Consider the following 27,838-nt stretch of genomic DNA (forward strand, 5'->3'; position numbering starts at 1 on the left):
TGCCACCAAGTTCAGTGACCTGGGGTAGGTCAAGACACTGAACCATGAGACTCAATTTCTTCATCTGGAAAAGGAGATTAAATTATATCAGTGGTTTTCCAAATATTCTGTAGCAGCCAAACACTTTTTCAAAACAATCTTATTGGAACCCTAACATACCGTACAGATAAAAATGGAATTACTCAGATTGCAAGGGGGTGATGACATGAACACTGATCTCTATTTACTGGGAACCCCATCTCTTTCCTCACACATACTTCTGCAGTGAGTGTGGGAAAAAGAAAATAAAACAAGACTTTTTAAAGTAGTATGAAAACCACTAGAAAATATAATCAGTAATACTCTTCATCCAAAACTAATGATGATAATAAACGTGATTGCAGGTGAGTCTCTGAGCTCCTAGGACATACCTATCATTGGGCTTAAGTGTTTTCCAGGTAGTATTTCATTTACTTTTCAGAACGATGATGATTTCATTTCACATATGAGGAAACTGAAGTTTAGACCTAATATATTCAAAGATATACAATGAGTGATAGTGTTGTGAATCAAACCCAGGTTTTTCTGACTTCAAGGGTCTTATCCGTTGTGCACACAGCTTCTAAAGATAGTGAGTAAAGTAGTTAAAATGAACTTAGGGGGGATTCTTTATGAATTGTAATTGCCTATATCATGTCTAACACAATGTTAGAAACTGACTGACTTACACTATCACCTGTAAAGAGATACCGTGAGATGTATTAAACCCAACCAAAGTCACAGTGTGTCCTGGAAAGATACTGCCTCATCTACAGATAACTGCATCTATATAATTCTACAACTGACTAGTTTTGCCCAAGATTATCAATATATCACTTTTCTCAAAAACTCCTATTATGGAAAAATGAAACAATTATTTTTAAAAACATACACAGAAATCTATCTCAAGACAGAAAAGGAATGGCATTTTCATGCGTTATTACATAAACAGGTGCATCTTCCTTTCAGTGATTAGGGTCTGTCAGTGGCTTCTATCTCAGCCATTTTAAAGAATAAAGGAAAATCAGAATGGCTTCTTCTGCTATGCTCCCGTATTTCTCATTAATCTTTTTTTTCCTTGAGATGACCAGGCAATTTCTTAGAAAGAGAGAGAGAGAGAGAGAGAGAGAGAGAAAGAGAGAGAGAGAGAGAGAGAGAGAAAGAGAGAGAGAGAGAGAGAGCGCGCACTGAATGGTCCAAGAATAAGGAAAAAGGAAAGATAATGTTTAAAAGAGGAAAAAAGAATGGCATAGAATCTGAGGTCTACTGACAGGAAATTTGCCTTTTGGTTAGTTTCATCATGTCCAAAATGAAACCTACAACAGAGAATACTTACAAATATATCAAAATAAGAAGAGTAGTAGTCATACTGCACCACCTCTTTTTCTAACGTGTTCTCAATACCTCCATTCACCTGGGAAGGAGAGGAAGAAGTAAAAATGAGGGGAGTTATGTGTGAAAATAATACAAGAGAACATACAAGTAAATTTTTGCATACACTTTTCTGCCTTCTCCTAACCCAGAAATATTAAAATATGGGAGAAAAGAACGCTCATAATTCGAATAGAAAAATGCTGAAGAGCATTTCCCACTTGAATTCTGAATTCATTTGTTCAACAAATATAAATATATAATGACAAACAATGCCGTTTTTTGTAGTTCATATTTGGTAAACTGAAATGTTAAATGTGAAAACTATTTTTTTTCTCTTGTAAGATAAAGTCTTCAATCACACAAACATACATTTTTATTATTTTTTAACATCTTTATTGGAGTATAATTGCTTTACAATGTTATGTTAGTTGCTGCTGTATAACAAAGTGAATCAGTTATACATATACATATGTTCCCATATCTCCTCCCTCTTGCGTCTCTCTCCCTCCCACCCTCCCTATCCCACCCCTCTAGGTGGTCACAAAGCACCGAGCTGATCTCCTTGTGCTATGTGGCTGCTTCCCACTAGCTATCTATTTTACATTTGGTAGAGTATATATGTCCATGCCACTCTCTCACTTCGTCCCAGCTTACCCTTCCCCCTCCCCGTGTCCTCGAGTCCATTCTCTATGTCTGTGTCTTCACTCCTGTCCTGCCCCTAGGTTCTTCAGAACCATTTTTTTTTTTTAATTCCATATATATGTGTTAGCACACGGTATTTGTTTTTCTCTTTGTGACTTACTTCATTCTGTATGACAGACTCTTGGTCCATCCACCTCATTACAAATAACTCAATTTTGTTTCTTTTATGGCTGAGTAATATTCCATTGTATATACAAAACATATTTTTAAAGAAGAAAATTAACATTTATCCAGGGCTCCCCTCACTTTCTGACCACTGCACTATTTTAAGTCTTGGAAGGTCAAGTGGTTCCCTGATCTCTTAGCACATATCCATGACGACAGTTATCATGACACAGGACAGAAGTGTAAAAAATCTCCTGGTTGCTCCTAGCACTTTAAAATTCTGCACTCTTATCAACTTATATGTATATATATATTTTAACTTGAACAGATAACAAAATAAGGACCAGATTAGACCTATGTGAGAAAGTTATAGATGAAGAAAATTAAAGCTAATACGATAAATTTTCTGTCCTCTCCCAATTCTCCTATCAAGATGAATTTTAAATGATCAAGTTCAAAATTCTGCATATCGAACTATATAGAACACTAATCAAGGAAGGGAATGTATGCGTGGAAGCGAATGCAGCGTTCTAAGCAGACCCTCTATAAGGCGAGGGCCCGTGGATTAGCTAATAGGGAACATGATGTACAACAGTAAATTCAGGGTTCTGATCTGGAGCACAGACATCGTTGGTCCTGGCAAACCAGTGCAGCTGGTCTGAGAAGGACAAATTAGAGGGCAATTAACCCAAGACCTGAGTAAAAGAAAAAAGGGGGAAAAAATCAATAAGGAATACCTTTGCAAGGTTTGCTAATTGGTCAAATTAGAATAAAAGTTGCCATAAGGAAAGGATTCTCTTGCCTTAGATACCTTTTCAAGTACAGTTGACCCTTAAGCAACAGGGGTGTGGACTGCACGGGTCCACTTACACATGGATATTTTGCAATAGTAAATACTACAGTACTACATGGTCCATGGTTGGTTGAATCCGCGGTTGTGGAGGAACCTCGGATACGGAGGGCTGGCTACAGATTATACAAAGATTACTGTCCCCCTCCCCCACATGCTGGGGTCAAGGGTCAACTGTACTTGTTATGAAAATAGAGTATACCATAAACACTATTCTGTTCTTTAAATTCCTTAAGGAGGCTTAGACATCTGTGTAATTCGTGCAGGTTGCCTACGGACCTGCCTGACTATAGGTAGACCTTTACAAATGAATAGAATTGAAAACCTGGGAGCAAGGAGAATTAAAAGCCAACCAACCATCTAGTCTCACTGCTATGTCTCTTCAGACTGAGGAAACTTACCAATACCCAACATATTTTTTCAAAAGATTATTCCAAGTAGCCTATGGCAAAGAGGAGTTCTCTACCACATAGAAGTTACCCCTCCTGGCTGAGAGAACAGGAATTAAAGCTGCTGATAACAATTCAATAACTAGCCAGTAGAAAAGGGTTCTCTTCGGTATCCATATATACTTTAAGAGACCCTGATTTCATGTTGCCTTTAAATATAGAAATCTAAAATCTACATTTCTAGCCCATCTTGTACTCTAAATTATTTCAAAATCTTCGTCATCTCTAGCACAAGATGTCCCAGATTCATCTTTAGTTTCACATGGAACCCCTTCCCAATCAGAGTTCTGCCAAAGCTGGTAACTGTTATTCTAGGCTCCATCCTTAGAAATCTTAGAGTCACCTTTGGATACTGGGGGTGATAAAATCAACCTATCAACAAATCGTCTGATATTTCTTCCTTTAGTATGTCTCTCAAGTTAGCTGCTCCTTTTCTACTCCTACCGCCTTCCACGGGGCTCCTTCAGCAGTTTCTGAGTTATGTTCTTACGGTCAGTCTGCCCGGAATTTATCCTAATCTGCAAACCACGGCCATTATCTTGATCCATTCACCAAATACCAGTTGAGCACCTAGTGAATGCCAAGTACTGTTCTAAACACAGGAAATACTCCAGTAAACAAAACAATATATCTGCCTTTACGGACCTTCCATGCTAGCAAGTGGAGATAGAGACACATAAGAAAATCAGTGCTACAAAGAGGACAGAAGCAGGACAGTGTGATGGAATAATAGTTGACTCCTTTGGGTTGGGTGGTCATGGAAGTCTTCTCTTCGTGACATTTAAACTGATACCAGCATGCTAAGTTGAAATCTACATCAAGATAAAGGAAATTAACCATTTCATATAGAAGGAACTAGTGTCAAAGTCTAAGACAGAAGAGAGCTTGTTCCATTCTGAGAACAGAAGTCTGGCTGATCTGGGTGGGCCAGGAACAGAGGGTGGGAAAGGAAGTCTGGGTTGGCTTCTGGGGGGCTTTGCAAGCCAAGTTTCAGCATTTGGACTCTATGCTAAGTGCTCCGGTTAAGTCCATGAAGGGTTTTAAACAGAAAGTAACATCTGATTTATGTTTTTACTCTTAAGAGTCACTGTGGATTCTATCAGGAGAATGGATTTGGGGAGGGCAAGTGTGGAAGCAGGCAAACTGGTCAGGCACAGACAGGGTGCAGCAGTTTGGATGAGTAATAATGTTGGCTTGGTCGAGGGTGGCAATGGTAGAAATGGAGAGAAGGGATCACATTGTGAGTATACTTTGCTGGCAGATTTGACAGGACTTACTTTTAGATTGGACAGGGGGCATGAGAAATACAAAACAAACAAGCAAATCAATCAAGGATGATTCTTCACCTTTGGCCTGAGCATCAGGGCATTTTTTTTACTGATAAAGAAGTGGGTGTATGTGTCGTCGGGGAGCGATGTCAAGTTAAGCGTCCAAATCGACATAGCAGGTAGCTCGTGATGTAATGTGGAATGCGAGTCAGTGACCTCTGGAAGATCTCAAAACCGTGTTTTTCAATCTGCTCTAGAACCTATCTCAGCTCACAACTAAGGTAAGTCCAACGCTTCCATGTAGCTCTTTAAGAATTTCAATTGTTTAGAACCAGGTTACCTAGGCAATTTCATTTCCTAGAGGCACTTTAATTCTAGCCAGGCTAATATTTTCTCTGCATCTGCCCTTGTTCCATCCAAAACACACACACACACACACCTGCATAAGCACAACAGTCTTGCCTCAGTGCTTCTGTTCACCTCCATCTCGAAACCCTCTCCCTATTGGTCCCACCATCCAATCCTAGATCACCCTTCTATCCCCAATTCCACTCTTCAGATAATTCTAACCCACTGAACTCTCCCAGTGAGTTTTTGTTATCGTGGGTCATCACAGTTTAGCTATAGAACATAATGACAGTGGGGTAATAAAATCAGAATCAGAATCAGTAGGATAATAAATACCTGAAACATAAGTGTAACAATAGAGAGAGATTAATAACCAACTTGTTTTTTCTCTTTCTGGGTAGAATTTATTTAGCTAATAGTAAATTACATAATCTATAGTTACGTAGAGCTTTGTAACTGCCAAGGGGCTGTGGAATATATCTTTTTATTTGCTCCCCACAAGAATTCACAAGGAAGGCAAGACAGGTATTAGCTCAGTTAACTGACTGAGAAACCAAGGCTCAGAGAAGTTACACGGCTTGCCTGAGGCCACAGAGTTGGCCATGACAGCTCTGGGACAAATTAGAAGCATTCTGCCACTTTCTGCTACACCAGTTAGAAAATAAGAAGACAGGCAATGAGCACTGATAAAGGTCTTTCTTGAACCATAATCTCAACCAAAGTGTCAAAAAAAGAAAAAGACAAAGAAATCAGCCGGCCCAAGGTCTTCCAGCAGGAAAATGATCCAAGGTGCTCTTAGGCCGCTCCAGCTCGCCTAGGCCCTGCACACCAGGCTGGGTTGGCGCCAGTCAGCTCCCTGGAGCCAGGAGGAAAAGTGGCTAAGTTGGAAGTCATATATGAAGGCAAAATATTTTGGTTATTGTTATGATTGCATAGAACAGCTGGGTCCCCATACTCTTTTGAAGGCCTAAGCTCCCTTCATGCTATTTCTTTCCTCTTTTAAAGACCAACAGTAGGAGGCAATATAAGATCATCTCAGCTAAACTTTAAAGCTCATGTAGCTCTTTGTGGAGCTTACAACACCAGAATCAGAAGCCTATGTCTCGGCACTCGGTAAACGTATAGTCATGTAAAAATAACAGTGGATCCGAGTGATCAGAGATTTACAGAGACAGACAACAAAAGAAAAAGGGATGGTACAGTGTGTAATGAAAAACCCGGGTCAGGGCTGACAATTCAAAACAAATAGAACTAGAAAGTTAAATGTTTTCTTTTTTTTTAAACAGCCTTGCTAAGAAAGTCATGATATACTGTCTCAAAGATCATATACTCTTTTTACAAATGGGGAAACTGGTAGTCAGTGGAAAAGTGAGGATAGAAACAAATTTCTTAATTGCTAGGTCTGGTGATTTTTCATTTATAAAATGTTGCATGTGGATGGCAACAGATTGCTTATGATGAATGAAACAGGGTGCATCCCACTTACTTCACTTCCATTTCAATTTCCTTGAAGCAGTAAGAAAGGAGGGAAGTGAGTAGTGTAATCCCGTAACCCACCACGGCCCCATCCCATAGCTTCCCTAACTTAAGTGCACACTCAGTGGTCATATTAGTGGCAAACCAATGAATGCCTCGATTTTGTGCTGTCACTGCAATAATTTTAAGTGTGCTTCCTTAAGACTGCTGCTAAGCTTTCCTGTTAAAAGATGCATTTCTTTTTCACCTCTCATGCTACAGCTGCTGGTTTTGAAAACATATTACTCCTTTAAAATATATCAATTTAAATATATTCTTTAATGTGTACACATGGAACACATGGTTAAAAGAGACATTTTAAATTACTGTTGTCATATCACTGGCTTTTTTGGTTTGAAACAAAACTAAGGCATACCCACAACGCTAGATTAACAGAAGGAAAAATCTATAAACAGAAACTTAACAGTAGATTTGTGCTGCATATGACCTTGATTCTGGGAAAAATCTATCTTCTTTTGATTAAATTTTTAAAATTTTCTAATATAAGTATATATCTGCTTTCATGAAGTTTTATTACTCTATTAGAATTTATGATGAAATTAAATGAATCCAATGATGCTAATTATTAAGAGTCTAGAATCTAGAACTAAAATTGCTGCTATGAATCAGAATATTAATCAGAGTTTAGATTAAGACATTAACTCTTTCTATCATGAGGCAAAATTAAAAATCATTTTCCAACAGGAATCTCAGCATCCTTTCATATTTTCTCTATTTTAATAAATTTCTTAAAAGCACCTAGCACCATGCCTAGCAAAGAGTAACCTCTTAATAATAAACACTAGCTAATAACTATTGCTTCCCAGGCCTTAGCAAATGTTTCTTGGAAATAAATGAACTGCTGAAAGTGAAGGAAACAGACAATTTTTGCTTGGGAGGAAGCATTCTGGAAGAGTTCACCTATTTGTTGGTAAGGAATGTAAACAGTCAAAGCCGAGGCTTTGGAGAAAACAGATATATTGGGTTAAATAAAATGTATTATTAAAATGAATTTTACCTGCTTATTTTTATTGTTGTTAAATGTAGCAGCTAGAGAACTTACATGAGGCTTGCATTCTATTTCTATTGGATAGTACTGGTCTAGACAATTATTTGGCAATATAACCACATAAATTTGACAAAACTTCAAATGCCTCTAGGATTTTTTTGTGTGTGTGGTACGTGGGCCTCTCACTGTTGTGGCCTCTCCTGTTGCGGAGCACAGCCTCTGGACGCGCAGGCTCAGTGGCCATGGCTCACGGGCCCAGCCGCTCCGCGGCATGTGGGATCCTCCCAGACCGGGGCATGAACCTGTGTCCCCTGCATCAGCAGGCGGACTCTCAACCACTGCGCCACCAGGGAAGCCCTAGGATTTTTTTTTGATAAAATATGAACAAATAATCTTTTGCAAAAAAATAAAAAATAAGGGCATGCAAAATCTTAAATATGGGAACTAGAAAGTAAATGCAACATTTGAAACATATTCCAGGAGCATGTTACATTTTTTAAAGCAGTGATTAGCAGTTTTTTTCTGAAAAGGGCCAGGAAATAAAAAACTTTGCCTTAGTGGGCCAGATGGACTCTGTCAAAACTACTCAACTCAACCACTCAGCACAAAAGCCAGCCACAGACAATATGTAAACAGATGGGCAGGGCTGTGTTCCAATAAAACTTTATTTATAAAACCAGGCCACCTGAATTTAGCTCTCAGACTGCAGTTTGCCAACTCCTGTTATAGAGCAAAACCCGAAGAATTCAACTTTCATAATTGCAGACACAGTGAATTTTAAACTAACCAGGTTCTTCTTAAATATTGATAATAACCATAAAAAAACAAGAAAGGTCCAAATCAGCTGGAGAAGACCAATGGTGTCTCATTTGAAAAAAAGTTGAAATTCACGAAAATGAGACAGAAATGATGAGAAAAATAAGAAAACTGTTTTGTTTTGTTTTGTTTTTGTCTCTGGAAACAATTCGTATAATGTCATAAAAAAAAAAAACCACTTACATTTAACTCTATTATCCACAGTAACGTTACAAATAAGAGGTCAAAGGTGACAAACAAACAGAAAGTCCTCCTGACATCAGATATGCCTTTCTTTTCCCTTCCTTCATAGGACTCAATCCTGGCCATGAGTTGCGTGGGGTTGATGGAATGGACGTCGCGCAGGGAAGCGTGCGAGCTCTGACTCCCCATGAGAGCGTTCTCCATGTCTTCTGGCACAGGGTTCATCCTGCAGAAGGGTTAAAGGAGCCCCTCTCCAACTTCACCATCCCTAGAGAGAAGAAATCTTTGGGGAATGAAAGAGAAACGCACGTTAAATCAGAGCCCACCTGATACCACAGTGCTACCCCTGCCCCGTGTGACTGCCTGTCTCACTAAGCATCAGGGTTTTTTAACTGAAGACATTTCTGTCTTGATGAAGATACAGAGAGAAAGAGAAATGAGAAGCAATTCTTGATGTTATCCATCAATACTATCAATACCAAAAAAGCTGTTATGGGAAAGACTGTCAGTAAAGAAGAATGCAAATTTATAGTAAGTAGTATACGGTAAAAACAGGCAGTTAACAACAGACAGGTGTGCCTGGAACCTGGAGCAAGCCTCTGGGTGACCCAGCCAAGCCAGCTCCCTTGCTGTGCCAGGGAGAAAACCTCTACAGTTCTGTCAGTGTCACTACCCATGGACTAGGAAAACATTTACTGAATAGCTTCCCAGAGAGCATGTAACCAGAACGTGTAAACCCACTATAAAAAAAATCTGTTTCCTAAAGAGGAATTGCTTTCCACCACAGGTATCTAATAAATCAAATTTAGCATTTCCATTACCTCTTAATGAATAAGCATGTTTCTGGGCCTCTTCTTGGAAAAGAAGTACGCATACCTCAAAAAGTTTACCATTAGTTTACCATTATAACCCCACTGATAATTGCAACAATCATAGTCCTATATGGAGACGCAGGACTCCCATCCCCGCAAGGCCAGCATGTGCTTCTATAATAAAAGGCTGGCGATCTGAATGATCTGATCTCCTCGTGGATGAGGCAAAGTCATCAAATAGAGAGTATGATGGATGGTATTTTTCTTTGCCAAACATTGTAGTTTCCCTTCCTACACCACCTCGCCCTATGGGAGGATTATATACCCCTGGCTCTACTGAATTCATGTGCCTTTCTCTAGCCAGTGTAATGTGGCCACTGTAATGCGTGTTACCTGCGTCCAGATCTTAAGAACCAGCGCATGGTTCACCCTGCTCTCCCTTCTGCCACAATGACTGACAATGTCCAGTAGAAAGAACATTTTCCAGGTGGGTAAAATACAATTTCAGAACATTGCTGGAATTTCCCTAAAGTAATATGGTCCCATTTGGTCCTATGCACAGTCCAGAACTCTGTATCTTCACACTTGACCTTCAATTCTCTCCCTCCCCACACTCAGGAACAAAAGTCCTTTCCACATTTTCATACAATGTGGTGATTTAATGACATAGCATTTTTGAAAGCAATTTCGTTATGTAGTTTGAACTATGATAATTTAAAATAATCATACTGCTTGATCTAGTAACCCTACTTCTGGAAATCTATAGGAACTTAACCGTAGACCTTCAAGGCAAAAATTGATCTATGTCATTAGAGGCTGGGTCAGTGATTACCTTAGAGCAAGAGGAAAGGAAAAGTGACAAGAGGGTGCAAGCTTGGTCCAGTCCTCTTTCTTGGGCTGAGTAGTGCTACCACGGCTGTACTCACTGTTTGATAATTTATTGTCGTATCAATGATTTAAAGCCACTAGACTGTACAGAAAAATCAACAAGTTCACATTCAAACTGAGGACTGTTTTTAGGAAGAAAATCATTTGCAAGGTAATTGGATCATCTTCTTAGTCTCACCCATTCCTCCTTTCCTGAGCCCACCCCTCATGAATAAAAAGGACAACAAAGAAAAACACCCACCCCAGAAGTCTGAGGCTATTTCCAACTAAAAAACTGACATCATACAATGCTGTACACCTGACTTGGGAAATGAGAATCATTACATTATTTTTCAGACGTGTGTATATATAACTTCTAATTAGCTAGAATGTATAGATACTACTTGCAATAGCTTCAATGATAAAGTTACCCACTGCACAGATTGCTCTCAGCAGCCTGACTCTAATCAGACTGATCTCTGTCTGGGACAGAAGCAAATTTTAAAAGGGAGGGAGAGCTTCCTTTTAATGTGTCAAGAGGAAGATACTTCTAAAGCCTCTTTCTACTCTACAATGATAGGATTTCATCCTAACCATGTCCTTCAGAAAGATTCAGTTCAAGTGTCAATTCCTTCAAGAAGACTTTCCTGAAATGCTCCCCACATTCCAATCCCCACGCAAGGCCAAGTGCATCTCCTCCAAGCTCCCCTAGGACTGTGGATATGCCACTTATGGTACCGCTTACCACACTGTGCCTTAATTATCCACTTACTTGCCCGCCCTCCTGCTAGCTGGAGTGCTCCTTGAAGGCCTTGAATTTGATTTGCACATCCCTGTGTCCCCAGGGACTACCTCAGTACACAGCACACAGCAAGAACAAAACAGATATTGACTGCATAAATCCTGTCTAGCATCTAGCCCAGACACTAACGCCGAGCGGGCTCTCAAAAAACTCTGCTGAACTGAGGAGACCACACTGTTTGTTTCTGAAGAAAAGCTTGGATATTTTCCCAGATATAATATTGAAAGTATTAAATATCCAGTTCTTGTACTGAGTCCTCTCTGGGGTTGGCTTGAGGAAAGCTATGCCTCTCTAAAGAGGGTATTAAGTTCTGATTAGCTGTACACCAGGAGACTGAATCTACAATGCAGGGTTTATTCCAACTATGGAAGAAGCATGGGGAGGGGGGAAGGTGATAAGGAGTGGGTGGAGAATTATAAAATAAAGAAAACCATCCCCTTATCTTTTACTGGAATTTGTGTAAGGAGATGAGCATCCTCTTTTGTTATTTTGGTTTTTGAAAAAGAGATTCATATCATAATTGTTTTATCTGGATGGGTAACTATCCTCCTCTATATTGGCTAGCTATTTCTACAATCATGCTGTGCTCACAAACTACCCCCAAACCCAATGGCTTAAAACAATCTACGTGTGTTCTCAAGCTCATGCGTCTGCAGGGTGCCTGCAGTTCAGCTGGTCTAGTCTGGGCCCAGCTGGCAACTCTGCTTCAGGTAGTGGACAGCAGAGCTTGGCTTCAAACTGTGTTGCGTCTAAGTCTGCTGCCTGTTTGTCTTTCCCCTTGGACCAGGACTACGTGGGGAAGTAGTCACGGAGAAACTACATGTTCTCTTCACGGCAAATGGCAAGAGCACAGGAGACAAGCTCGACCATGTAAACACACTGCAATCTCTGTTCACATTCTAGAGATCAAATATATCTCAAGGCCAAGCCCAGAGGGCATGGAGCTGAGATGTACATTCCATCCAAAGAGGAGCAGAAGGTAAGTGGACATTTGCTGAGAAATACTCCAATCTACCACAGCTGTCAATGTTCTAAACTAGGAGTCAACATACTATAGCCTGTAAGTCAAATATTGCAGGCTGCTTGTTTCTTAATACGGAGTTTTATTAGAATACTACCACATGCAGTCCTATGGTTGGTATCGATTGCTATGGACACTTTCACATGAAGACAGCAGAGGTGAACAGTCACAACAGAGACTACATGGTTCACAAAGCCTAAAATATTTCCTTTACTGCCTGTAGTTTTCTAGAAAGGGAGACTGCTGCTTCCATCAGCTTTTCAAAGGGGAGCCATGTGAGATGTAGAGGTTCTGTGTTATAATTAGCAAAAAATAGGCTGATTGATGAATATTAATTTTTCCAATGCATGCTCTGATTCTGCAATTAGCAAAAACCTGTAATCCAGTCTTATTTTTCCACAGGTGGCTCTCGTGACACAGCACAGCTCAGGCACAGGTGGTCTTGTTGCCTTATCTAAGGGCCACTTCAGCAGTACTTACAGCCCAAACACACACAGCTCTCTGCCGTATTCTCTTCCCTTAATCCCACACTGCTAGAACTGGAGAAAAATTCTACCATATCTATACTGGTGGCTTCCTAAATGATGATATCCTGTGCATGTGGGAAAACCCAAAAACCTGAAATCCTTTTGCTTCCAGAAAGAATAGCTTACATCTTTGAGATGTTACTACTGCACTGGTCCCCAGGCTGGTTTAAAATAATCTTAGCAAAGCTAAGCCAAAACTTCAGCTCCATCTGCTTCAGCACAGAATTGATACCACCCAGATGGTAAACAGCAGCTGCTATAGCGCAGTAGCTACCACTGCTAGCATTTTACAGAAGTCCCACAGTTTCTCCTGGGAGAAGTGGAAAGGGCCTCTGGGCACCTACTGGGGCGGCCAAACCAAGTCTCTCAACCCAGGCACCCAGGCTTCTCCTCTGTATTACTTCCGGCCACAGCAGGACACTGTATGTTCTCCTCCAAGAGAGAGAGAATTGAGAATAACAGACACTTAAAATATTTATCATCTTTTCCAAAGGCCAGTGGAGCAGATTTGGCTTACAGACATGTTTTGCTTGGTCTTGTACGGTGTTTCTAAAGATCTTGAACTAATTGCTAACATTTTAAGTAATGATCTTTCATCTAAAATTCCAGATGTCTAGCTTCTCTGGAAAAGTTAAAAGACACAGAATAGCCAGGCCTGCATTCCCTTACCATAAGAATAAAGCCAAGAAGATGCTGAACTCTTTAGATGGAGCCCGCACTCTCCACTTGGCCTCAGCCTAGACCTAGCCTGGAGTCATCTGAGTCTGCCACTCTGATCTATTACGCTGTCGTCTGACAGGCAAAGAGAATCCTACACCTGCAGATTGTGTCTCTTCTTGTTCTTTCAAAGCTTTCTTCAGGGACTTCCCTGGTGGCGCAGTGGTTAAGAATCCGCCTGCCAATGCAGGGGACACGGGTTTGAGCCCTGGTCCAGGAAGGTCCCACATGCCGTGGAGCAACTAAGCCCGTGCGCCACAATTGCTGAGCCTGCGCGCTAGAGCCTGCGAGCCACAACTACTGAACTGGCGAGCCACAACTACTGAGCTGGCGCGCCACAACTACTGAAGCACGCGTGCTCTGGGGCCCGCGCGCTGCAACTACTGAAGCCCATGCTCCGCAACAGGAGAAGCCACTGCAATAAGAAGCCCACACACTGCAATGAAGCCCCGACTCGCTGCAACCAGAGAAAGCCCGCACTCAGCAATGAACACCCAGCACACCCAAAAATAAATTAATTAAAAAAAAAGCTTTCTTCATCTATGTTGCCGAAATTATTCTCGCCTCTGAAGTAAATGTTTGCTTACAGATGAAAAAAACAAAAAGGTAGCAGCTGAGGCCTACGCAGATTATATAAGCACACACCCATCTGAGGGATATTTCAAGATATATCTTAGAATTAAGACTCGGGTCTTCCACTTCTGTCCTCTCCATCAGATTCCTAGAAGGAAACAGGAGGAACCCTCTCCATCAGATTCCTAGAAGGAAACAGGAGGGACATCAGAAGGTGTTCAAATGGCCCCTGGGATGCAGTCATTGGATTTGTCCCTAAAGACACGAGCTGCCCCAGCTGTGCCCACTCTACCCCGGGTCTGGGTTCCTCTGGGGGCAAGAAGCACCTCAATCTGACTCTCTTCTTGCAAGGCCCACCACGTGTTACGAGACCTGGTTTATGATGGTTTTTAAAAGCTCTGTGTAGAGCCCACAGTTTCCAAAATGAAACAGCTAGAAGTGGAGAACGGGAATCGTATGTCAGGGAGTAACCTGACATTTACAAACATACTTTGCCAGTATGAGAAAGAGGCATGATAACTAACAAACACAGATGCTTTGGAAGTAGACATGCAGAGAGAAGAGAGAGCTGTGGGAAGGAAGCTAATCCACAGCAACAGAAACACATAAGACAACCTTCCTATTCTAAAGTATGAGAGAAGGAAAGTTCTGCATGCCTAAGAAGACCTGGGAAATCTACACGTCAGACTCAACCAACTAGTCAAACTTTCATAAATTAAAAACTTTTATTTAGTGTCTTCTTAAATGATCTGCTTATGTTTTTAAAACATCATAAAGTTGGTTTGTGGTAAAGATGTTCTAAGCAACAAAAAAAGGTATGATTCATCATCCTGGACTTCTTCATGGCACTGATGCTATAGGTATGTCCATTTTACCTTGGAAGGTAAAGACCTGGTATAACTCTGATGAAAGTGTCTTTAGAAAGCCTGGCAGCGGCTGAGGTTAGGGAGTTGATGCATTTGTGTAACATTCCAGCTTCCTGGGCTGGAGAACTATCACGATGAAGCACTACAGGAAGGTTAATAAAATCAAGATCAAACAAACCTGTCTTTGGCAAATGTCCGCTACCATTATGTTCACATTTCAAAACAGCCCTGGCTTACTTTATGCTTTACATATTACAAGTTAAATAGAATGTCTAGAAAACATTTCTAAAATCTAGACTATTGGATTGAATTTTAAACCACCTACACATCACATCCAGATTAGTAGTTGTAGCAATAGGAAATTACTGGATAAAGAAATATGGAAAACAAAGTTATTTTAAATTAATAAGTAAAAAAAATGTTTTTAAAGCATCTAAAATCACCCAACCGTTTGGCATTACTTTAAAGAAAAAACTTTGAATCAAGGAATCAAATTTTTTTCCAGCAGATTCCTATTGATTTTCCAACTGAAAATGAGTGAAATGTTTTAAAAAGGAAGAAGAAAAAGATCTATGTGTATGTATGAAACTCTGCTAGGCTTTTTATAGATTTGCCCATATCATCAGGACTACAATGGGGAGAGAATGTTGAAACAACTGAAATAATACTGCCCTCTGAAAGTTAAACCATAAAATCTGCACATAATGAATCAGAGTAGATGTGCTCTGCCCTTCAAGAAGCAAAACGGCTCGTAGGCCAAGACATAAGAACAAGGTGACAGGACATATGTTCAGATCTAAAGAGGTGAAGAGGGAATGTGCCCATCAGAAAGAGGGTGGGTCAGTCCCGAAAATACAGGAAAAGGAGTGTCACAAGCAAATGGCACCTGTGCCCAGTCTGGCACTCTTCAAGTGGGGACACCTTGTCTGTTTGATTTTAAGTATCTTCAATCCACTGGCCTTCCTATTCCTATCATTAGTGTGATGGCATCAGGGTATCATCAGTGCCTTTTGTCACTGAACAGTTTAATAATTCCCTACATGCCTCCCACAACCTTTCACAATTCTGTGCTTCTTATTAAAATGTGATAGGGAGACAATAGAATGGTCAGCTTGAAATAAATATCCAGTCTACACGGCAGTTAACGGTGTTCACTGGAGATTCTGAGATGTAAGTATACCCATGTGAGAAAGAGCCACTCTCCCTTGGGCTCTGATTACACAAGCCGACAAATGAGGTTTCTCAGTCAACAAGAAAGATGGCTGGACTCAAACCTAATAAAGTCACCAACGTGATGCCACTGAGAAGCTTTTTGGGAGATAAACGTCTGGACGTCTCCTGACGACCCTCAACGGGCTTATCGTACAAAATTGCTCTTTAGGAGCTTCTAGAGATATCATCCAGAGACCATTTTAGTGACGGTTAGCCACCAAAAAATATTAGCATATTCGGTATATAGTATGCAAGTGGTAACGTTTCAAAAGAGAAATATATAAAGGTTGTATTCATCACTCCAGTATTCTTCCAATATCTCTTTATAAACCTACATATAATTATCAATAATTTTCCTTAAGTAGAATTATTAAGTACATGACAGTTACCAAGCTTAACCCAAAGCTATAGTAACTGAACTTGATTATGCAACGGTGATCCAATATTTGCTTATTTTAAATCTGACTTGTAAGTATTTGGGTATGATTACGAGTTCATACTCAATAAAAAGCAGGGGAGGGTACACAGTTCAGCTAAAGATTTTTAATAAGTACACAAAAACTTTGAAGACTCAAGATGTATAATTAAGTTCTGAGGATTTTTATATATATACTCTTAACTAAGGAAGTATAGCTAATATTTGATATTTTTAAATTTAAGAAGTGTAATACGTTTGAAATCAGGTTTAAGATTTACCAATCAGTATCCATGTATTCCTTACCAGAAAGAACAGAAATACAAAATGCATCTTTAAAAACGAAGAATCTAAAAAAGAGTGGATATATGTATGTGTATAACTGATTCACTTTGCTGTACACCTGAAACTAACACAACATTGTAAGTCAACTATACTCAAAAAAAAAAAACTAAAAAATTGCAAAAGCTTACTTAGTGATAGATTATAATCAAAATGGGAAGTTTTTGAAGATTACTTTTTAAAATCTACTGAGTATTTTAAAGATACAAACATGGATACAGATTATTTGAATACTGTAAGTTTTTTAAAGATAGATAATTATTTTTTCAACCCTACAACCATAGACTATGTGCTATTTTGAAGATATGCCATGTTTACAAAATTGATCATAAAACTAGACTATCAAAAAAAAACCTAGGGCTTCCCTGATGGCGCAGTGGTTGAGAGTCCGCCTGCCGATGCAGGGGACACGGGTTCCTGCCCCGGTCCGCCACATGCCGCAGAGCGGCTGGGCCCGTGAGCCATGGCCGCTGAGTCTGCGCGTCCGGAGCCTGTGCTCCGCAACGGGAGAGGCCACAACAGCGAGAGACCCGCGTACCGGAAAAAAAAAAAAAATCTAATTCAGTAAGCCTTGCAATTAGGAGCTAAATACAGAACAAATAATGCATAAAATAGAAATTTATAACATAGTATTTTCTAAAATAACTGAGATAAAAATATTTTAAAATTAAAACAAACTATTTAGAAAATAGTGACAGTGGAAAGCTGTCAAAGTTAAGCTTATTATCAAATTCACTTCCTTAAAGTGCTCTAATTACTTTTCAATAAAGAATAAAATTAAAGAATTAGGCATTTAAACAACAAAGTTACAAAAACTCTATCCCCATGGGAAAAAAATATAAAAAAGAAAAACAATGGGTACAATTAATAAATAAATCCAAAAGAAGAATAATAATTGTTCCAATCTGAGGAATGAATACAATGTTATTCATTATATTAAACCCTCTACTTTTGCACATGGATGAACATTTCCACAAATTTAAAAAATATAAATAAACCCCAAAATTAGTCTTTTAAAAGGGAACATAGGTAAACCTAGATTCGGGAGGGGAGATTAGGAAAGGAATACAAGTCCCATAATAGGAGAGCTTATTTTTCAAAGTGTAAGTGATACTTTATACTAATCACATTTGAAAATCATAAAGAAAGTCCATACTCTGAAAAAATATATATATTACATCAAGAAGACATAGATCGCCTGAATAGAATGAACCATCCCCAAAAGAAAAGTGAAAAAGTTGACAAAGAATTACCTAGCAAAGGAATGAGAGTCAGAGAGTATGACAGGTATTTCAAAATTTTAAATAAAAGATAAACAAAATCCTATAAACTGTTCCAGAACATTAAAAAGAAAGAAAAGCTATCTATCCTATCATTAAATAAAGCTAGCATAATCCTAACATTATCTGACCAAGAACAAGAACAAAAGAACATAAGTACAAACCTATCCCACCTATTAACATACTATTATATTATGTAATAGTGTATGCCTTATATTAACATATTAACAAAATCAATAGCTTCCTTACACTGAGACTGAGTCAGGCTTGGTGCTGAGTACTTAACATACATTATGTCAGTTAAGCCTCACAATAGCTCCCACAAGTAGGACCCACATATTAGAATGTATTCCTGAAACATAACAAAAATAAGTCAAAACTCATATTTAAAAAAAAAAACAACTAAACCTAATCAGAAGGCAAATATTTCTGTTTACCCACTGAAATGTTTCACTGCATTTCGAAAGCACACATGAACACAACTTACAACTTATTTGAGCCAAAAAGCTTTGAAATTATGTATGTTTTGACTACTCTTCATTTCCGCATAGATATCCACTACCTTCCACTTTTCTTAAAATGTGTCTCTCTCAAGTCTCTTATTGTCCAGGCTTTGAAACAGACCTAGGGAAATATATGTGATATTGCAAAAAACACCACAGTAAGCTGAACAAAAATGGGCAACTGACAATCAGTGCTGGGAGACAAGGAACAACCGGCAAACAGGAGGGGGGCGTATGCCCAATATTCCAGGGCCAAACGTGTGGACATAGAGGATACTGTTATTTATCCGTAGAAGCCAGAAACGTTAACTGTCATAGGAAATTTCCAAAATATTAAGCATTAGTTCAATTAAAAAAATAATAAAAACACTGACGGCCAAGGAAAACTCATTACCAATAAGCCACTGTGGGGCCTGTACTGCCCTAAGCTTTTCTGCAAGGAAAAACTTGTGTAAACCGAAAAATATCTACAGATGATAAAGATACCATCAAAATTCAGTTGCAAAAGGATAAAACTATTAACCAGTCATTCAAGTACATGGAGAAAGAAATCTACTTATCAAAATATACTGAAGATTTTATTAAAAAGCTAACAAAGCAAAATCGTTTGTATGGTTTACATAGTAGAAGAAATTGTGGTAAATAACACATGATTTTAGGATGTGGAATTCTTTCTAAGACAATCTACAATGGAAAACAGAACTGAATACGTAAAAATCAAGTTTCTCTATTCAAAAACATTAGAAGCAAAACAAGAGTATTGAAAGACAGATAATAAAAACCTTAAATCCAACTAGAAAAATGGGCAAAGCAAGTCAAGGTACACTAGAAAAATAAATGTATTGATAAACTAAGGTAATTCTCACCCAACACCTGTAGATTTTTTAGGGGATCAAATTAAATTTATGAGATCATTTATTAGTTTCCTGGGACCTTCAGGTAGAGCTCAAATTCCTTAATCTTGCCTAACCTAACACATGGCCTACTTCTGCCTACCTCTCCAGAATCATTTCACCATACTACAAATCACAAGCAGTTCCCTAAAGGAATCACATTCTCACCAACCCCGGCTTGTATTTTTCTCCCTACCTTGAGTGCTACTTTCCTTATCTCTATGACTCTTAGCCATCCTAATAAGCCGTAACTCAAAGGTCACTTTCTCAGGGAGGCTTTTGCTTCCCCTCATTCTTCTACACCTCTCTGCCCCTATCAGAAAATAGTGTACACAGACATCGATCATGCTGCCTCAAGATTATTTTCAATCTACTTTAGATAAAAACGAAATAAGACAAAACAACAAAACATCAAAAAACAAAAGAAAACAAAAAAAAATAGCTTATTCAGGATGTTGTGATTCACCTGTTTACCAATCCCTCCATTCTAGGCAGTTGGGAGTAGGAAGAAATGAGGAGGGGGTGGAATGCTTTTAAAATAGCACCAAAAACATAAAACACTGTAAAGCGATAAAACACTGCTGAGAGAAATCAAAGAAGATGAAAATAAACAGAGAGCTGACCATGTTTATGGGTTGGAAGAATTCATGTTGTTAAGATTTCAATTCTCCCCAAATTGATCTATAGATTCAACTCAATCCCAATCATAATCTCATCAAGCTTTTTTGGTAGAAACGGATAAGCTAATTCTAAAATGTATACAGAAATGCAAAGAAATGAGAATATCCAAAGCAATCTTGAAAAAGAACAAAATTGGAAGACACACTACTTAAAGATTTTCTATAACACTTCAGTAAGGCAGTGTGGCACTAGCAGAAGGATCAACAAATAGATCAGTGGAACATAAGGAAGAGTCTAGAAACAGACCCACACTTATATGATTTTACTTTTGACAAAGATGTCAAAGCAATCCAACAAGAAAAGAAAGTATGATGCTGAGACAACCAGATATCAAAATTGAAAAAACCATGAATCTCAAACCCTAACTCAAACCATGCAAAAAATAATTCAAGATGGATCATAGGCAGAAAAGCTAAAAATATAAAGCTGATATAAGAATTTGCAGGAGAATATTTTTAAAACCTTTTTGTAGGCAAAGATTTCTTAAGAGAAGGCACAAAAAGCCATAATCATTAAAAAAAAAAAAACAAAATTGTGTAGGCTGTGACGAGTTCCCGCGGGTCAGATTGGGTGACTTGAACATAAAAATGAATAATGACTGTAATGCTGGAATTTATGTTGGAAAAATTAAGAAGTTCCATGAGTCCATCGTAATATTGCAAAAAAGAGAGGGTAGAAATTCTCCTTTACAGGAAACAAATGTTAGATTAAGAAATGTAGAAAAAATTAATAAAATTAGATAAATCAACGGTTTGTAAGCCCCAGCTGGAGTAAGTGATTCGGGCAAGGATCTTTACTGGATGCTTAAAATTATTAAAACATTGTTGGGGAATAGGATATTCATAGTCTCAAAGTGTAACCCCTCAGAATATTTAATAATTTCACTGGGAATAATATGACTTTATAGTAGAGAGATCTGGTAGTCTCCACCTGTACCAAGTAATCAAACAGCGTTACCAATATTAGAACAAGCTGACATTATATGCCTTTTAATGTGATACAGTCACAGGTATATAACAACAATTATGATGTTCCCTTGCCAAAAAATGTTTAGCCTGAATTCAGCCATAAGGAAACAAACAAACACAGTAGGTGGGACATTCTAAAAGACCGGTATTCTGGAATTTTGAGCGAAGTCAACATGTTGAAAACCAAAACGAGAACAAAAGGTAGGAAAGCGGTGTGGATACTCTTCAAACTTAAAAAAGCATAAAGAGCCACAACCATCAAATGCAATGCAGAAGTCTAGACTGAATCCTGAATTTAAAAAAACCCAAAAAACCCAAAAGATAATGCTACAAAAGACAGCTGGAAAATTGATTATAGTCTAGTATTCTGATTATGCAGGAGAATTCCCTTATTCTTAGAAATTCTTAACCTCTGAATAGTTCAGAAAAACATAAGGACATAAGGATGTTTTGGGATAGAGTTGCTCTATCTATCTATCAATCCATCCAGTATATATAAACATGTATATATGATATAAATATATTTAAACATAATAAGTATATAGTATACATATGTGTATGTTGTGTGTGTGTTTATATAAACATGAATAAAGACAAATTTTCACTGCAAAAATTCATTAAATTAACTTTACTGTAAGTATGAGCTAACTTTAAGAGCAGAATAAGCAACTGGAATCATCTTAGAAAACTTCATAACTCATTCTATAAAAGAGAATGCATGTGGATTTTGTACACATACCTCTGTGTAATAATTCCTAGGTATGTGACAATTTGAGACACACTGATAGACTCAAAGGAAAACCTATATAAGATTTCTGGGCATCCAAATCATTCTGCCCCTAATAAAACTATCAAATTTCTTGGACACAAATGGAGATTGGATGAACACTTCTAAAGTGCTTGTGACTGCAGACAGGAGTCATTCTGTCTGGATTTTGAGCCAATACCAAATACCTAATAATAGTCTTTTGCTGTTGTTGTGTCGTCACAAGGCTTAAATGAAATAACGGAGTGCACACCATGCAACAGTTTGGGGTCTCAAGTTTGCTCCGGTCTTTAGTGAAAATGTGCACAAGACATAACTTTACTGTAAGCTTTTAATGGCCAACTTTATCCTTCACTTGTTCCGTATGTTAGTACTTATACTCTTCCCAGACACCTGGGGAAAGATGGATCTTTTACAACGCATCATCCACCGAGGCTTGTGGGCACCATGTGTTGTTTTATTCATGCAGCTGACTTATTCCACTGGGACCTACATTTCAACTGCACTCCCTTCTTTCTCTTACTTTGCTTCAAGAATTTAGAACTCCAACTCCATAGTAATATCTCTATGTATCAATTCCATGGTTTTATTCTTAATACTTACGTTCCAGGTGTCATATTTTCTATTGTTGTTCATATTCATTTGGGAGGTAATGAAACATTTTATTCCATCCTGATAAGTCTGCTCACTCTGCTGCTATGTGTTCTGCCCTCTTCCCCCTCGACACACATTAAGGCTCTCTAATCAAGCTCTAGGTCATTTCTTGCAGTCTCATCTCATTTAACAATTTCTGTTAATATCAACAGATAAAAGTAATTGTGTGTGCATAAAGAGAAGTTAACTTTTTGACAGCATGTTTCAAGACTCAAATTTATTTAGAAACTAGCATCAATGACTTGGAAGAATTAAAGCAGAAAACAAGTATGTGATGGTGTTTTTAAGTCGCTCCCCTCACAGACACTAATTTATCTCCCAAGCCCAAACCTGTTCTTATGGCAACTTAATTTCTAAGTGACCTATTTCTATAGCAATATTAGAAATATTAGTGAACTTTTATTTGACATATAGAGGGAAATACTAAGATTTAAAGATAGCTGGGTAAATACATATTGATGTTTTCATAATTTATGAGGCAAATCTAAAACATTTATTAAGAAACTGAACCTGGATGTATACTATAAGATTTAAAAATTGCACTTGATAATTTTTGAAAATTCAAAGTTTGCCGAGAATATACCGCATCTACTTCATTTACTCCACAAATAGGTTTTGAACTACCAAAAACATATCAGGTCCTCCTCTGAGCACTGGGGATGCGGCAATGAATAAAGCTGAAGGAATTTTCTCCCCTCACAGAGCTTACCTTCTAGAGTGCAGGGACACAGGATAAACAGAGGAGCCCTGTAACCGTACACTGCTTGGTCTGGATGAGCTCACTGAGGTCATTTACAGGTGAACAGAGGTGGAGCAAGGACTAGCAGGTGATAAGGGAGAGACGTCACAGGCAGTATCAGAAGAAAGAGCAGGGCAGGTGGAGAAAGAGGACAGGCACGGGCCTGAGCGTGGGGTGGTGCGGGCCAGGCAGGAGTTCAGCAGGTCGTTAGCTTCCAGCTTTGCAGGAGCTGACAGCATGGAAGAGCAGCGGGAGGTGATTAACGGAGAAGTCAACAACTTGGGGCGGCCTTGTGGCGCATCAGAGGCCACAGTAAAGATTTTGAATGAGATGGGAAGACACTGGAAGCTTTTCAGTAGAAGAGAAGGCTGATGCAGCTGAAGCTTTAGGAGACGCTCTGGCTGACAGAAGCACGGACGCGGGGAGCCCCTTTAGGGGACTACGGCAATAATTCAGGAGAGGGAGGACATACTGCCTTAGTAGATGAGGGTGGTGATAGTGGTTGGTTCCAGACACAGAGCCAAAAGCAGTAGGGGATGGGTTGGGCATGGGATACAGGACAAAGGGAGGACTAAAGGAGAGCTGCCAGATTTATAGCCTGTGGGAAGGGAGGGATGGACTCACTATTTACTGAAAGGGAGAAGCTACAGGAGGGGCGACTCTGAGGGAGAACATCAGCTCACTTTGGACACATGGAGTATAAGATGCTTATTAATATCTAAGTGGAAATAAAAGTAAGCAGTTGGATATGAGTCAGGAGTTCAGGGGAGAAGTCTGAGAGAGAAACAGAAAGGGAGTCAACAGCATTCAGATGGAAATTATTAACAGCCATGAGACACAACAGAAATCAGAATGTTCTCCTTTCTCTCCATAAAAGAAGAAGGGGGAAAAAACCAAAGAAAGTGCATCTACTTGTAGAACAGAAAATAATTATGAGGCAGGCCCTATTTAAATCCTCTAAGAGTTCTCATTTTCTTAAATAATAAGCATTGAGCACCTACAGAATGTAAAACTCCAAGCAGATATTTTAAGGGATCCAAAAGGTAATGCAAGAGTTTCCCTGCTCTCACAAAAACTTCCAAACAGTCAAGGAAGCAGATATATAAATACTACAAGGGAGCGACCGGAGAGAGGGGAAAGAAATCAAGTGTATACTCTTGACAGTAACCATGCCAGTGGGATGTTGCTTGCTCCAGGGGAGGATGGGCCAGCTGGACAGAGGAAGGTCCTTTGACAATGTATATCTGTTCTTCCAGAGATCATAGGTTGGCAAAATGAAAATAGGCCACACAGTGGTCAAAGTCATGTTGGGTGGTACATGTTGTTAGATCACCCTGCAGGGCTCAACAACTCGGTAGCCAGTTACATCACCAGCACTGGTTGAGTCAGATGGCTGGAATGTTATAGCTACACCTCACCATTTTTCAAAAGTCTCTCTCAAGATGGCCTCTGACAAACAAGAACACTACTTTATTTGTCTCTCATCTTTTTCAGAAGCTGCTATCAAGTGGCCCGGAATCACTGGAACAACAAAGTTACTATAGCTACCTTCCTCCAGCTTCTACTGTCTCTCTCCAGCCTCTGATTCTCCTCCTAATAGATCTCTCCTGGTGCTCAAATTGACTTTGCAGCTTGTTAAAGCTTCAGCTTTAACTCCTACACTCAAATATTTTCGCCACAGCTTACCTAGAAACTCCTTTGTCTTAATCTTCCCAATCACAGAAGCTACACATAACCTCATTTTCCTTCATGAGTCAGTCTTTTCCACAAGTCAAAAGACTGCTGATTTTTTTTTGGTTGCTGACTGCCTATCATTTTCCAGGACTTTTTTTTCTTCCCATAGAACTAAATCTATTTTTAGCTTTCCTAAAAATCACAAAAATACCGAACGGTTATTATGGAGTTACCACTATTTTTCCCAATTTTAACCTCATTATTACTGTCAACCAGTCAACCATCAGCTGACAGTAATTCAGAGGAACCATGTTGCTCCTTAGTGCATATATTCTCATGAATATTTAAACCTTCCTCTTAAGAGATGTGTTGCCAGCCTTGGCAATAATGGAATCAACATCATATTACTATCTAGACAGATGAAGGTCCCTCAGTTAAGAAACTTGAAATATACTCCAGTGCATACAAGGACACCTTTGCACTATGTAATGCCACTTCTTCAGTACTTACTGCAAGCAATTTTCCAACAAACGCTTTCAATTCTCAGGGTGGAACTGATGATCTTATTGATCTAGATCTGAAAATCAATAATATCTCAAGGCAGTGAGCTCGCTGCTCTCCTAGGAACCATAGGAAGGTAGCTAAAGGTGTACAACTTGTTTTAGTAACTGTCTTTCTTCATCTCAAAGACTAGAATTAAGAACGTGTGAAGGACACATTCCTAGCAGGCCTCCCCAGACCTATCTTCTCTATGCAGAGAAAACAGAAGCTAAACTATAAGTAGCTAGCTGATGAGCAAACAGCAAAGCCAAGGTGGATATTTAGAGGCAAGATGCATTTCTTTTTATTCAACAACACAAGACTCCTTCTCTGGCAGGATAAGGGTTCCTGCAAGTGTCGCTCTAGTTGTCAGAGCCATCCTCTACTCACTGCTCCTGTAGTGGCTCTACAGCTGGTAGAAGTGGCACACTAGTAGCAATGCTAGGGAAGATGTAACATCAACTGCCCCCGGAGTTATCTGAGGCCAACTTCGTATCTCACAAACTAGAGCAAGTCAATAAAAGGGAAGGCCATTGGCATGTTTGCGCGGGGGTATCTACCAACAGGCAGAAGTTACATACGTTATCTCCCATAATTTGAGACATGGGTAAAACACAGTTCTTTAAAAAAATCACTAATCTCTACCGTAAGTCAAGGTTTGAGGTTCAAAGCTTGGTGCATGTGACTTGGAAGGAAAGTCAATCTCAAATCTTGACACTGAGATTTAAACCAGTACCCTTTCCTCTTTCTTCATCAGACTTTTTAGGCGGCCACAAAGGAACACAGAGCCTTGAGAGATCAGCATCAGAGGACTTTATCAACCTAGCTTGTGCTTCAGGAAACAGGATCACAGAAACAAAGACCACTAATTATAAGAGTCAATACAACTACAAGCTAATATATCCAGAAAATAGAGTATGAACTACAGCCTAATAATGAGAATGGGCTGGGAACACATGTTACAGAGGCAGAGGATATCACTAAAGTAAGACCTGTTTAAGCTCACAAGGTTCTCAATAGAGGTTTGAAACTAGCATGTCTCCAAATAATTGCTCTCAAATTATTTGCTCTCAAATAATTAATAGGAAATAAACAATTACAAAATCAAAAAAGAAAATTTTAAGAATGACTTAAAAATACTGACATTGATGTATAATATATATACACTACCTATAAATACTTCACAAATGTTTAAGGTAAGAAAAATTAACCAATAATAATCAGTAAGATCTCGTTTACACCTTGTATTAAGACAATGTGTTAAATGTGATTCTGCTACTGGCTCTATCTTCCAAACATTATATTCTTAACTGGTGACTGTGTCATTCCTCCTAATAGCTCTCATCAGTCTTTTCCATGGTTTTCCCAATCAGCGTTTATCCACATTACTCTGTAATTCAGTCTACTATCTGCAACACATTCTCATGCTAGCTTTTCTAAAATGAAAGCCTGAATAAACCATTTCCTCCCTCTACTCAAAACTCCATTTCCCTCACACCCAGGGCTCTAGATGTACTAACTCATTGTTGGCTCCCTTGTCCACGAGGTGGTTGCACCATCCGTGCCTTTGTCCTAATACTCCTTCTGCCTGGAGTGCCTTTCCCTCCAACTGCCAAATGATTAACAGCAATAGAAGCCTATTCATTGCTCAAGGAAGCTTAAGGATCACTTCCTCAATGAAATCTTCTCTGATCCCACTGATATATTATCTTTCTTTACCAGCACTTCTAATCTTTCATATGTATTTCACATATTGTTTACATGTCTTATTCTCAGTACTATACCAAAAGCTCCTAGAAGACATTTCTGTGCCCTTAGCACCTAGGGAAATGCGTGGCCATGTTTTAGGCATTCAATTTGTTTGTTAAATTCATGAATTACAAATATCACTGTATAAAAGTATGGAGTCTAGGTGCTTGCTACCTAAAGTTAGACAAGTTTACACAGTTGTCTGGAGCTCTAATACATTATATTAAATAAGCCAAGGATATTTCATCTCCGATTACTAGCACTGACAATGTAATTAATAAAGATGCTCCAACCTCCCCAAATTAATTTGGTCATCACTTTTTCCTACATATTCTGAATTCTATTTAGTGAAGTCCCTCTAACAACACACTATATTATAAACTGATACAAATATATGGAAAGAAAGGGAAGAGATCACTGTATGAGTGGGAACCTACCAGACTCCAGTGAATAAACTGAAACATATTAAGTATCTACCCTATGTAAAACACTATGCTAGATGCCATGGGGAAAAAGTGAGATGGGAAAGACTGTTCCCTATCCTCAAGTAAAATACAGTTTTATAAAGGAGGTAAAATGCTTATACAAATAATTAGAAAT

At 38.9% G+C, this 27,838-nt stretch overlaps 1 protein-coding gene across 13 annotated transcripts in view; it reads right to left on the minus strand.

The window, feature by feature from the left end:
- STARD3NL (STARD3 N-terminal like) overlaps window positions 1–27,838 on the minus strand; it is a 65,548-nt gene that overhangs the window by 30,375 nt on the left and 7,335 nt on the right. For 12 of the 13 annotated variants that reach the window (XM_073809548.1, XM_019940650.3, XM_073809544.1 and 9 more), the window contains exons 2-3: window positions 8,638–8,920; window positions 1,355–1,432 (exon numbers count right to left, since the gene is read on the minus strand). In XM_073809548.1, the coding sequence (XP_073665649.1) occupies window positions 1,355–1,432; window positions 8,638–8,862 (303 nt within the window). In that variant the 5' untranslated portion in view covers window positions 8,863–8,920. The remainder of the gene's footprint in view (window positions 1–1,354; window positions 1,433–8,637; window positions 8,921–27,838) is intronic. The other variant, XM_019940649.3, reaches the window with a different exon arrangement.

The sequence above is a fragment of the Tursiops truncatus genome, chromosome 9, assembly GCF_011762595.2.
Source record: "Tursiops truncatus isolate mTurTru1 chromosome 9, mTurTru1.mat.Y, whole genome shotgun sequence".
NCBI lineage: Eukaryota > Metazoa > Chordata > Mammalia > Artiodactyla > Delphinidae > Tursiops > Tursiops truncatus.